Source organism: Schistocerca cancellata, chromosome 5 (assembly GCF_023864275.1).
Source record: "Schistocerca cancellata isolate TAMUIC-IGC-003103 chromosome 5, iqSchCanc2.1, whole genome shotgun sequence".
NCBI lineage: Eukaryota > Metazoa > Arthropoda > Insecta > Orthoptera > Acrididae > Schistocerca > Schistocerca cancellata.
Genome location: NC_064630.1, coordinates 110,107,423 through 110,120,194, shown reverse-complemented (window position 1 = coordinate 110,120,194; position 12,772 = coordinate 110,107,423). Strand labels below are relative to the sequence as shown.

General features: G+C 45.6%; 1 protein-coding gene across 1 annotated transcript in view; it reads left to right on the top strand.

Moving 5' to 3' along the window:
• The window catches only part of LOC126188386 (nephrin-like), a 1,033,277-nt gene that overhangs the window by 760,772 nt on the left and 259,733 nt on the right, over positions 1–12,772 (top strand). Inside the window, exon 7 of the mRNA XM_049929986.1 lies at positions 8,680–8,824. Coding sequence (XP_049785943.1) covers positions 8,680–8,824 — 145 coding nt within the window. The remainder of the gene's footprint in view (positions 1–8,679; positions 8,825–12,772) is intronic.

Here is a 12,772-nt window from a genome sequence, read left to right as displayed (position 1 = left end):
GTCAACTGCATGAAGAATTGCCTCGTCCATTGCAGGTGTCCTCGTCGTTCTAGGTCTTCCCCAGTCGCGAGTCATAGGCTGGAATGTTCCGTGCTCCCTAAGACGCCGATCAATTGCTTCGAACGTCTTCCTATCGGGACATCTTCGTTCTGGAAATCTGTCTCGATACAAACGTACCGCGCCACGGCTATTGCCCCGAGCTAATCCATACATCAAATGGGCATCTGCCAACTCCGCATTTGTAAACATTGCACTGACTGCAAAACCACGTTCGTGATGAACACTAACCTGCTGATGCTACGTACTGATGTGCTTGATGCTAGTACTGTAGAGCAATCAGTCGCATGTCAACGCAAGCACCGAAGTCAACATTACCTTCCTTCAATTGGGCCAACTGGCGGTGAATCGAGGAAGTACAGTACATACTGACGAAACTAAAATGAGCTCTAACATGGAAATTAAGCGTTTCCGGACACATGTCCACATAACATCTTTTCTTTATTTGTGTGTGAGGAATGTTTCCTGAAAAAGTTTGGCCGTACCTTTTTGTAACACCCTATATATATATATATATATACACACACACACACACACACACACACACACACACACATATATATATATATATATATATATATATATATGTGTGTGTGTGTGTGTGTGTGTGTGTGTGTGTGTGTGTGTGTGTAGGTGTGTGGGGTGTGGGAGGGTGGGTGGATGGGTCCCTTATCTATGAGTTAGCTGTCGCCTCACAAAAGTGAAAGTAATTGTGAATTCTGGAGTACTGCATGGAAGCGTGCGTCAGTGCCGGCTTCGCTATACAGTGCAACACGGCTCAAAAATTATGACGTTTTAAGAGAATGAAAATCTCCTTTACACAAATAGACAAGCATTCCGCTAAATTCGGTTACCCTGTCTCTCCATGAGATCCACAGGTCTCAGGTGAATGTCGTATTCCTTGACTTCAGAAAGGTATTTGATACCGTCCTGCACTAACGTTTAGTGATATTAATCGAGCTTACTGGGTATCGGACAAGATTTGCAACTGAATTCAGGACTCCCTTGCGGGCAGATCTCAGCGCGCCTTCTCAACGCAATAAAATCGAAAGATATACTGGCGCTAAAGACTACACTGTTGAGCGCCCATAACACCATATCCATCCATCCATCCGAAAGATATAATGTCAGGAGACCCCAAGGACGTGTGATAAGACCGTTAATGTTTACAGTGTATGTAAATAACTTAGTATAAAGATTCGGAAGCAGTTTGAGACTCTTCGCAGACGATGCGGATGTGTATAAGAAAGTACAGTGCCAGAAGATAGCATAGATTTGCAGAATTACCTGCAAAGAACTGATGAATGGTGCAGGCTCTGGCAGTTGTTTTTGAACGTAGTAAATATAACACACGTAGGAAAGGACATCCACTACTGTACTAGTACAATGCTGATGACAAATTGCTGGAAAGTGTATCTGGTGTAAAGCATCTAGGAGCAAATATTCTGAGCGACTTTAAATGGAGTGATCGCATAAAACGCAGGTGAAGGATTGAGGTTCACAGGAACAATCTTCAGCAGATATTACTCATCTACGGGATAGAAGTAGTTTACAACGCGCTTGTTTGACCGAATTTTGAGTTCATAAATCTGGGATCCTTACCAGGTAGGACTGATAGAACAGACAGAGAAGATCGAACGAAGAGCGGCGCGTTTCGTCACGGCATCGTTTCGTCGATGCGAGATCGTTACAGAGATGTTCAGCGAACTCCAGAGACAGACTCTGCAAAATCGTTCAAATTGCTCTGAGCACTATGGGACTTAACTTCTGAGGTCATCATTCCCCTAGAACTTCTAAGTAACAGAAGGACTTCACAAACATCCATGCCCGAGGGACGATTCGAAACTGCGACCGTAGCGGTCACGAGGTTCCAGACTGTAGCCCTAGAAAAACTCGGCCATTCCGGCCGGCCCACCGACAGTTGAAGAGAGTCGTTATGTGTAATAGGCAGACATATATCCAGACGGGAATTTGAAACTGCATCAAGATCCACTGTAAGTACTATGACAGTTAGGCGGGAGGTGAGAAAACTTGGATTTCATGGTCGAGCAGGTGCTCATAAGCCACACATCACGCAGGTAATTGCCAAACGACGCCTCGCTTGGTATAAGCAACGAAAACATTGGACGATTGTACACTGGAAAAACGTTGCGTGGAGTGACGAATAACGGTACACAATGTGGCGATCCGATGGAAGGGTGTGGGTCTCGCGAATGCCAGGTGAACGTCATCTGCCAGCGTGTGTAGTGCCAGCAGTAAAATTCGGAGGCGGTTGTGTATGGGATGGTCCTCTTTTTCATGAAGTGGGCTTGCACCCCTGGTTGTTTTGCCTGCCACTATCACAGCACATTCCTACATTGATGTTTTAAGCGTATTCGGGCTTCCCACTGTTGAAGGGCAATTCGGCGATGGCGATTGCATCTTTCAACACGATCGAGCACCTGTTCATAATGCACGGTCTGTGGAGGAGTGGTTACTCGACAATAACATCCCCGTAATTGACTGGCCTGCACCGAATCCTGACCTGAACCCTATAGAACCAATCTGGGAAGTTCTGGAACGCCGACTTCATGCCAGATCACACCGACCCACATCGATACCTCTCCTCAGAGAAGGAATCCGAGAATAATGGGCTGCCATTCACCATGAAACCTTTCAGCACCTGATTGAACGTGTGCCTACGAGAGTGGAAGCTGTGATCCAGGCTAAGAGTGGGCCAACACCATATTGCATTCAGCTAGGTGTGCGGATACTTTTGATCACATAGTGTGTTACTTCTTCCTAAATATATCCATCGAAGTGACCACGACGAGAAAATTCAAGTAATTAAAGGTAATGCAGGAGCTTACCGAGAATCATTCTTCTCACGTGCAGTTCGAGAGTGGAACATTTAACGCTGAAACTAGTGAGTGGTACCAGAAATACCCTTTACCACGCTGCATCAGACAGCTTTCAGAACACTGATGTAGATGCAATTTAAGTAGCTCCTGAGGTAGTTTACGTAGCTCCTAAGCTTACATTCTTCGAGATGGTGTGGAGGAGGCAATTTTTATAAAGATTTGCTGAGGTTTGCGTCGCCTATACCTTGTTGCGAGAGAAATGGAATTTTCCAAAGTTTTTAACTTCTCTAGAAAAGAGTTCTCTAAGATCGAAAGAAGTACATCTGTGAAGATGCGAATGCTGATATCACACAATGCCATACATACACTACTGGCCAATAAAATTGCTACACCGCGAAGATGAGCTACAGACGGGAAATTTAACCGACAGGAAGAAGATGCTCTGATATGCAAATTATTAGCTTTTTAAAGCATTCACACACGGTTGGCGCCGGTGGAGACACCTACAACATGCTGACATGAGGAAAGTTTCCAACCGATTTCTCATACACAAACAGCAGTTGACCGGCGTTGCCTGGTGGAACGTTATTGTGATGCCTCATGTAAGGAGGAGAAATGCGTACTATCCCGTTTCCGACTTTGATAAATGTCGGAAGGTAGCCTTTGGCGATTGCGGTTTATCGTATGGCGACATTGCTGCCCGCGTTGGTCGAGATCCAATGACTGTTAGCAGAATATTGAATCGGTGGGTTCAGGAGAAACGTCATTTTTTCGGATGAATCCAGGTTCAGTTTACAGCATCATGATGGTCACATCCGTGTTTGGCGACATCGCGGTGAACGCACATTGGACGCGTGTATTCGTCATCGCCATACTGGCGTATAACCCGGCGTGATGGTATGGGGTGCCATTGCTTACACGTCTCGGTCACCTCTTGTTCGCACTGATGGCACTTTGAACAGTGGACGTTACATTTCAGATGTGTTACGACCCGTGGCACTACCCTTCATACGATCCCTGCGAAACCCTACAATTCAGCAGGATAATGCACGACCGCATGTTGGAGGTCCTGTACGGGCCTTTCTGGATACAGAAAATGTTCGACTGCTGTCCTGGCCAGCACATTCTCCAGATCTCTCACCAATTGAAAACGTCTGATCAATGGTGGCCAAGTAACTGGCTCGTTACAATACGCCAGTCACTGCTCTTGATGAACTGTGGTATCGTGTTGAAGCTGCATGGGCAGCTGTATCAGTACACGCCATCCAAGCTCTGTTTGACTCAATGCCCAGGCGCATCAAGGCCGTTATTACGGCCGGAGGTGGTTGTTCTGGGTATTGTTTTCTCAGGATCTATGCACTCAAATTGCGTGAAAATGTAATCACATGTCAGTTCTAGTATAATATATTTGTCCAATGAATACCCGTTTATAATCTGCACTTCCTCTTGGTGTTGCAATTTTAATGGCCAGTAGTGTATTTGCACACCACTGGTGTCGATATAAGAACTGGCATCCTTGATCTTTAAGAAATTGATTAGCATTTTGCGAATATGGGTTGACGTCAGCTATTAGTGAGAAATGCAAATTTGTGCCGCACTGGGAGTAGAAGCAACATTTCCCGCTTATCGTGAACGGGCTCCTTAACTACTTCGGCTGTCCGAACATACCTCCGGGACTGACCCAATCTTCCATACGTCAAAGGGTCCACATTCCTTAAAGTGGCACATTTAGTAATTCTGGCACTGGGTGAGTGACTTATTTTACCATCACTTAGCCCGTCGGCACAGATACGTCAATGACGCTTACAATGTCTGTGATAATACAGTGCCTTTATCTTCACAGTACAGAGACATGTGGCATGTCTGAAGTAACTGATACTGTTCTGACGATTACAGCTGTTGTTTATTCGGAGACGTGGATTCATACCCATTACATAGCGAATAAACGTCACAGTGCTACAGTATGACTTATATTGTCAGGTTAATGTGCAGGATGGAACCTGTGCCACCTTAGCTACAAACCGGTGCATCATATCAAGGCTTTTTAGTAGATACTGTGAGTACATTGTTGATTATTGTGCGCTGCCTACTATATGCGAAAGGGGATTGGATGTTTCTTCTAGACATCTCCTCCCCCTGCAGCAGCCTGTAAATTCAGCGACGATGAGTGCTTACGTAAGCAGCATCCCCTGTTAAAGGGCCATGTTGTGTAGCGCGTATAGTATTACCTCCACTCCCCGTTGCTTGAGCGTAAACACGATGGTGCTGTCAACCTGCACAGGACTTCGCTTGACGGTTAGCAAGGCACATGGAACTCTTGTTAGGCACGTTAATTCCTTTCTCACATCTACGTCCCCTTCTCTCCTGAATCTCCTCCAGTCTTTACCTTCTTTGCACTGGGCTTCGCTCCCTCTCTTCCTATTTCCTTTGCCGTTCCTAATCATTTTTGCCTGTCGCAAAACCACGTCACTACGTAGACGGCGACCAGAGCATGTATTTCCACTGAAATGCCCTAGTCACGCCGTTGGATCTCCGTAAGACACTTGTAACGGATTGTGTTACGAATGTTACAAATCCTCCCAAGAACGCCCCTTGCCAAGACGGGTGCGTGGGCAAGGCTGGAAATAAAGGCTACGTCGGGAAGTAATTAATGAATGTGAACTCAGGTTACCGTTTCTGGATCCTCTTTGATACATAATTGGCGTACCAATTTTTTTTCTGCCAACAGCAAATGAAAGTATCAGTAATGATTCTCTAGGTATAGAGAAATCGAAATCTAACAGATTTCGGCTGCCGTCATTTTGAGAAAAAATTAATTGTTCAGTATGACGACGGCCGTTAAAAAGACTCAAGTTTAAACTGAGCGCCACCTTGGTCTTGAGGCTCACAGGATTACAGAATAGGTTACCGTTCCAACCGCAGTAGGTGCACCAGGTTAGAAAACCTCTGGGACGAAAGGAAGCGGTTAGTTCTGTGGCCCAGCAGGTGACAGTTAGCCCCCTGACCATCCAACAAGTTGGCCCCATAACTACTTCGTTCACCCATAGGCACACTAGTCTGAGGTGTGCACCAGCCTATAAAACCACTGAGCATCGCCGCTCCGGGATATTCTTCAACGTCTTCTTGGAAGATCCACCAGATTCCATGTCACCAGCAATGGCGTCTTCTTTGAGGATACTCTCCTCCATGCGGCGGTGTACTTTAACAGTTCGTTACTTCGAACACAGTCTAGAAATGACACTCGGATTCTGTCACCGTCGTTTGTCTATCCCGGTACTTAGCAGCATTACGGGAGAGCGGCAGCGCCAGCCATGCTGTAACCTTAACTGAAGTCTGCCACCTCTCCCCCGTTTTGATGCTTATATCTAGATCTAATGGTTCAGTATTCTCTCTCCCATATGTTCTCGAGTTAAACTTCTGTAGTTACAGGCCAGTGCTCTGTTATGTCATGCTGTACATCTTTCTTTCATGTCAGTAGAGGCTGCCCTCGGTTTAGAGTACCATGTTTTGCACTGATTTCAGTATATAACACTTCGTTTATCTTCTGTACCTTGATTTAATAGTGTTGCGATTTCTACCACATTATCCAGTATCCGTACACACCAGTGGCTCCCTACAAGTAGGGTCGTAAAAAGTTAACTCCGTCCAAGGCCTTGGTGGACCCAGCGGTACCGAACAACCGCCGTGTCATTCGCAGACCACAGGCGCCACCAGATGCAGGTATGGAGAAGCATGAGGTCAGCACACCACTCTCCCGGCCGTATGTCAGTTTCCGAGACCGGAGCCGCTACTTACCGATCAAGTAGCTCCTCAGTTTGCCTCACAAGTGATGCCAACAGCGCTCGGCAGATCGGATGGTGACCCATCCAAGTGCTAGCCCAGCCCAACAACAGCGCTTAACTTCGGTGATCCGACGGAAACCTGTGTTACCACTGCGGCAACGCAGATGGCACATGTTAGGTCGTAGCCCATGCCCTTCCACGGTATGGTACCTTGTAGAATATTAATATGACATTCCGGCGGCCTATCAATACTTGTCTCGCCCTCTGTCTGGGGCAGACCCTTTTCATTTAGGACCCTTGGGGTACGGTGTAGTAGCGGACAGTGAACAGTTCCTTTAGCAGGTCACTCGATTCGTTCGGCTGGTTCGCCGCCAACTGTGGCACCCATTATCACCCACCGGTGAACCGTGATTTTACTTACCTAATCTTTCCTTAAAGAATTTATTATATTTACTAACGATTCATCAAGAACATTAACATTTTTAATCACACTATTTGAGCGTGGAAATAGTTGCCAGTGGGTAACTGATGAAAACAAATTAAATTTCAAGAAATGTAAATTTTACTCCTAAAAGCCGTTTCTCTTTTTTTAAAAAAAAGATTTAAAAATAATAATCAGAAAGCACCCTCTAAATATCAAGTTACAATTTATTCAGAGACCCTCTAAATATCAAGTTACAATTTATTCAGAGACAGATTTTCTTTTCTTTTTTTTTTTTTTAATGTATGAGCTTTCGGGCAGAGAAGCTTGCCACTCCCTTTTAACACGGCCGTAGTCACGACCGCTCACAACAACCTCTGAAAGACTATACTGGTGCAAATCTGCTACACACCAGATTACCTTAAACTAAAAATTGTAACAACTCACACAAACACACAAACTATGCACCCTGTAGGAAGGATGGAAATGGTACACAACACTCACATTAAAAACAATTACTTGCCACCGAAATTGCAGCTTGTTTTTGGAAGAAAACTCTTACGGTGGAAGGGTGGCAATTTTATATACTAAAATGACCATTTAAATAAAAACCCATGCAGTCTTACGTAAAATATAAAATGTACAAACATGCTCTACATTACAGATATACCGCCTCTCAAGATGATAGGCAAGATAAAAACTTATTTCAGCAATTCGGCCTTTACACCTTAAGCAATAAATTCGTTAACACCGAATCCGACAAACATGACAGAGGCAGCTATTAACGTACGACAGACCGACAGACAGACAGACAGACACTAACTGCCTAACAAATTCGGACGGGAGACAGACGAGCAAGCTGTTGAAGAGAGACTGACCAAGAAAAAAAGTAGAATTTAACAAGTAAATAAAACAACATTTCACGAACCACTTAACTTCTAATAAACTGCGATGTCTGGCGAAGACCTGGCGCTGCACCCCCAAAACACTCTCCCGACGCGTCCGCTGCCAGCCGCTTCAACGGACGCAGGAAGGCGCGCCAATCTCCCGTCTCGCGGCGTCGCAGCTCGCACCGGCCAGACCGATGTCGTGGGTTGACTCCTTTTTTTTTTTGTTGCTCTCGTGTCGCCCGCGAAGCCACTACCCCTCGCTATGCGGCGCGGCCCACTGGACTGACGTGGCAACCTCACATGCGCCGACGCTCAGGACGGACAAGTCATCTTGTGTCCCAGTGCGCGACCGACCAACCGATCGATCCAACTGCCAATGCCCATTGCCTGAACAAAATCGAGCAGACTGGACCGACACTGACTGCCCCACACTGACCCCGCTGACCAACTGACCAGCCTCTCCGAGACTGACAGACTGACCCCGCTACCGAGCTCATAGCACCCCTTAAATGCACGTGAACAGGTAACCTTTCCCCCCCCCCCCCCCCAGAGGGAGACACCAAAGCTGCGATTGCCACAGCAACGCCACCGCCAGAAACGAAGGGCGACTGGTTCACACTAAGCGGTGCGGCGCGCTCTTCAAAACAGCAAATTTTACCACGGCTCAACCGGCTTTTTCCTGTCCGCAGCTATCCGCCGACGGCAACACGACGACCAGCACGCTGTCGTTCGCAGCGAGCGTCGACGACGCAGACAAGAGGCTGGCCTGCCGCGCGGAGAACAGCGCCGTCTCCAGCGAAGCCCTGGAGGACGGCGCGCGCCTGCAGATACACTGTGAGTACCGTACGGACTGCCCTCATCCGCTGCGCTGAGGTATCCGGGCCATATACACAGGCCACCCTGAGAGTGCTCAACGCAACCTTTTCTAGCGTCAAAAAGTTAACCATAAAAACGGAAAGAAAACGTATTGTCTTAGCAGGATTACTGAACTCACGGAACGAGCTACAGGTTTGGCACACAACAGTGCCAGAAATATAACGTTAGAATAGTTCTGTAAGAAAATAACGCAGCTGGGAGAGTCTTCCACAGGAAAAGAAGCTGTTAAGAGGGAATATGGTTACCACTGACAGTCACACACGCTACACAGTGACTTGGCGTGCTCTTTACGTGATTGTTCAAGAGCTCTTTTGACAGTCGACCCCACTCCTCAGCAAGAGCGGTGTGGAGGTCTTGACGAGTCCTTACAGGAGGCTGACTGGAGGCACCTAGCCTTGCTAATGCATCCCGGGCATGTTCTGTAGGATTCGCATCTGCAGACCCTGCTGGCCATTCCGTTAGACCAGGGCTTAACAACCAACTGGCCGGTTTTGAGCGCGAGTACTCGCGTCTGCTCAGGCACGTGCTCGCGAGCAGGTCCAAGGTCGCGGAGTAGGGAGGGGGGGGAGGGAGGGGAATGCGCGCGCACGTTTGAATGTGATCTCGCGTTCTTAGCAGATTTAACTAGCCATCTGAATGCTTTGAACATTTTACTACAAGGTAAAGATCTGCTAACTACTCATTTCATAGATCGAATACGAGCTTTTAAAATGAAATTGACACTTTGGGTGAGTCAGCTGGAAACAGGAAACCTAGCTCATTTTCCTAAATTATCATCCATGCAAGATGTTCACAGAGACTGTGAACGTTATTCACATAGTTTAGTTGATCAGCGCTTTCAAGATCTGACAGCACTAGACAGTGATTTTGCTCTGTTCTCTCCATATTCAGCGAATAATTAAGAGATTCGTCCTGAGCTGCAGCAAGAAATTAATGACCTGCAGTGTGACAGAGAATACAGAGACAAATTTTAGAAGAAGAAAAACATTTTGGAATTCTACAGACACTTCCCTCAGGAAAGATTTCCTCTTTTGCACAAACTGGCGGCTACAATAATATCAATGTTCGGTTCCACGTATGTTTGTGAACAACTGTTCTCTGCAATGAAATGTAACAAGACGCGCATGAGAAACGCATTGCCTGATCGAAATTTAAACTGCACGCTGCAAATAAAATGCACAAGAACAATTACTCCGAAGCCGGCCGAAGTGGCCGCGCGGTTCTGGCGCTGCAGTCTGGAACCGCGAGACCGCTACGGTCGCAGGTTCGAATCCTGCCTCGGGCATGGATGTTTGTGATGTCCTTAGGTTAGTTAGGTTTAACTAGTTCTAAGTTCTAGGGGACTAATGACCTCAGCAGTTGAGTCCCATAGTGCTCAGAGCCATTTGAACCAATTACTCCGAACATAGACGCAATTGTAAAGGGCAAAAAGTACAAGATAACCGAGAATCCCACACTTCAGTGACACCTTTTATTGTGTAACATTTCACAAATTAATGCGAATGTAGAGGCATACACTAAGCTAATAAAATTATGTGGCATGTGTACATTCTCCTTTATTTGTTTCATTTGTCGCAGTAATAATTCATGAGTGATATCCCTGCAGGTGGCCGCGGATTTACATTGACTGGCGGCAGCTGTTGTGTGCCCCACGTGACTTTCCCGACTCTCCGCTCTAGTCCGGTAGTGGGGGTAGCATGCTCGCGCTGCTTCGTGCCCGCGCCTTGCTGCTCACAGCTTGCTCCGCGTGCACGTATGTTGTGAAGCCCTGCGTTAGACCGATATCTTCCTCAAAATCCACATCCACACAATTACTCTGCAATGCACTGTCAGACAGTTCAACGAACTACATTGAAACTATTTCTCTGCTATTCCAATCTCGAACAGCATGCAGGAGTAACGTACACTAAATTTTTTTTCTGTGCGATCTCTACCTTATGGTGATGATCATTTCTTCCTATATAGGTGAGCACCCACTAAATATTTTCGCTATTGGAGGAGAAAGTGGTTTATTGATAAGCATGAGAAGATTATGCCGCAACGAAATACTGCTTCGTTTTAATCATTCCCACCCCTTGTCACTTATAATATCCGAGGTACTCTCTCCCCTATTTAGTGAATATTCAGAACAAGCTGCCCTTCTTTCAACATTTTCGATGTACTCCACCAATCCTACCTGATGTGGATCCAACACCACACAGCAATACTCTAGAAAATGACTAACAAGTGTAGCGCACACAATGTTTTTAGTAGACCTTTTGCATTTTCTAATTGTTCTACAAACAAATCGCACTCTTCGGTTCGGCTACATTATTTGTGCTATAGTTGCAGTTTAAGTTATTGTTAATTGTATAGTGAGCGCAAAATGCCGTGGCCGCTAGATGCGCAGACGCCTGGGGATTCATGTGGAGTCACTCAGAGTGCTGTAGGGAAAGTACCGAGCCCTGGAGGGGAAGTGTCGTTCCAAACTAAAGCCTGTACTCACATTTTCTTGTAAATATTAAGTTCGGGCCCTCCGCACTCCCATCCGCATGGTGACCATTCAAAAATATCTACTGCCACAGCTGGTTGCGTTAGTATCTAAAACGAATTCTGCGGAAAATGCAGTGATTTATTTTCGCCTGGCTTGCTAACCATTTGTAACTTTCAGAGAGGCGTCATGAGTGGCGAATTCTGAGTAAAACCTACACATTTCTCTGGTTACCATGTTAAAATTGGCTTCTTTTGCCAGAAAACAGTGTCGTTCACATTGTCTCACCTCACTAACATGTTGTGTGGACACAGATCAGAAAGAATTTTTCACCAGCTGCCGATGGCCCTGAATAATTACATTCTTTGACTGACAAAGTCTGTTGTGATTGGAATAACACAGTACATAGAGAAGTTTTATATAATAAACAAACGGAAAATACTCTTCTCTTTTCGTGATTTCATTTGCCAAAGTCTCATTTTCATATCTGAAACCGTTTACGAAGTATGAGGAATGTTGTGGATATTTCACTCTGGCTTTATCGCCGGCGCGGCGCGATTGCAAATGCATGTGCTACTTAAAATAAATTTCCTTGAGATTAGTGACAGACAGAAACCTCTACCGATGCCTAAAGAAAAATTCAGTATGTTAGCTAAATTTAATACGCAACATATGAATTATGCACCAGTCGCCATCTCTATTTTTTTATCACCCACTTTACCGAATTTCGCGCTGTATCTTACTTTCACGTAAATATCACATTAACTATGACCATTAACGAAATGATGGGCAGACCATCATGACCCTGATATATAGAGCTATAAGTAAAGCAAAAACGAATCTTTTTTATCGAAAAGTTTCTGTAAAATGGTTTGAGAATATTTGTACGTTTCGCGCCTCGATTCTGTCATCGCTGACCAGCCGAAAAGTAGAAATCACTTGTCGGCCTCCTCTAACGAACAAACGTATGAACTTGCCCAGGGCTTTGGACGAAAAGTGGTCACTGCGCATCGGCCACTGCAGCCTTTGCGAGCGACAATCCCTAAGTATATGCTTGAGCTGACAGTCTTTAGATTTATGTGATTTATCGTATAAGCGAAATTCTCTTTAGTACCCATGTGGATGATTTCACACTTTACTTTATTTAGAGTAAACTGCTACGTTTCTCACCATAGAAATATCATGTCTAAATCATTTTGCGAATTTGTTTTGAGCACCTGATGACTTTACAAGAAGGTAAGGTGCAGCATCATCAATAAACACTCAAAGAGGGCTGCACAGATTGTCTCCTAAATGTTCTTGCAGAGCAGCTCGATGCGGTCCCGAATTATCCTTCATAAAGAGCAAGTCTCGAGGACTGCAAGTCCGAAAAAGCGAACATTATGTAGAAGTAACTCATATCTGAGCTTTTACAGTATTTCTCCTACCACCAAGGC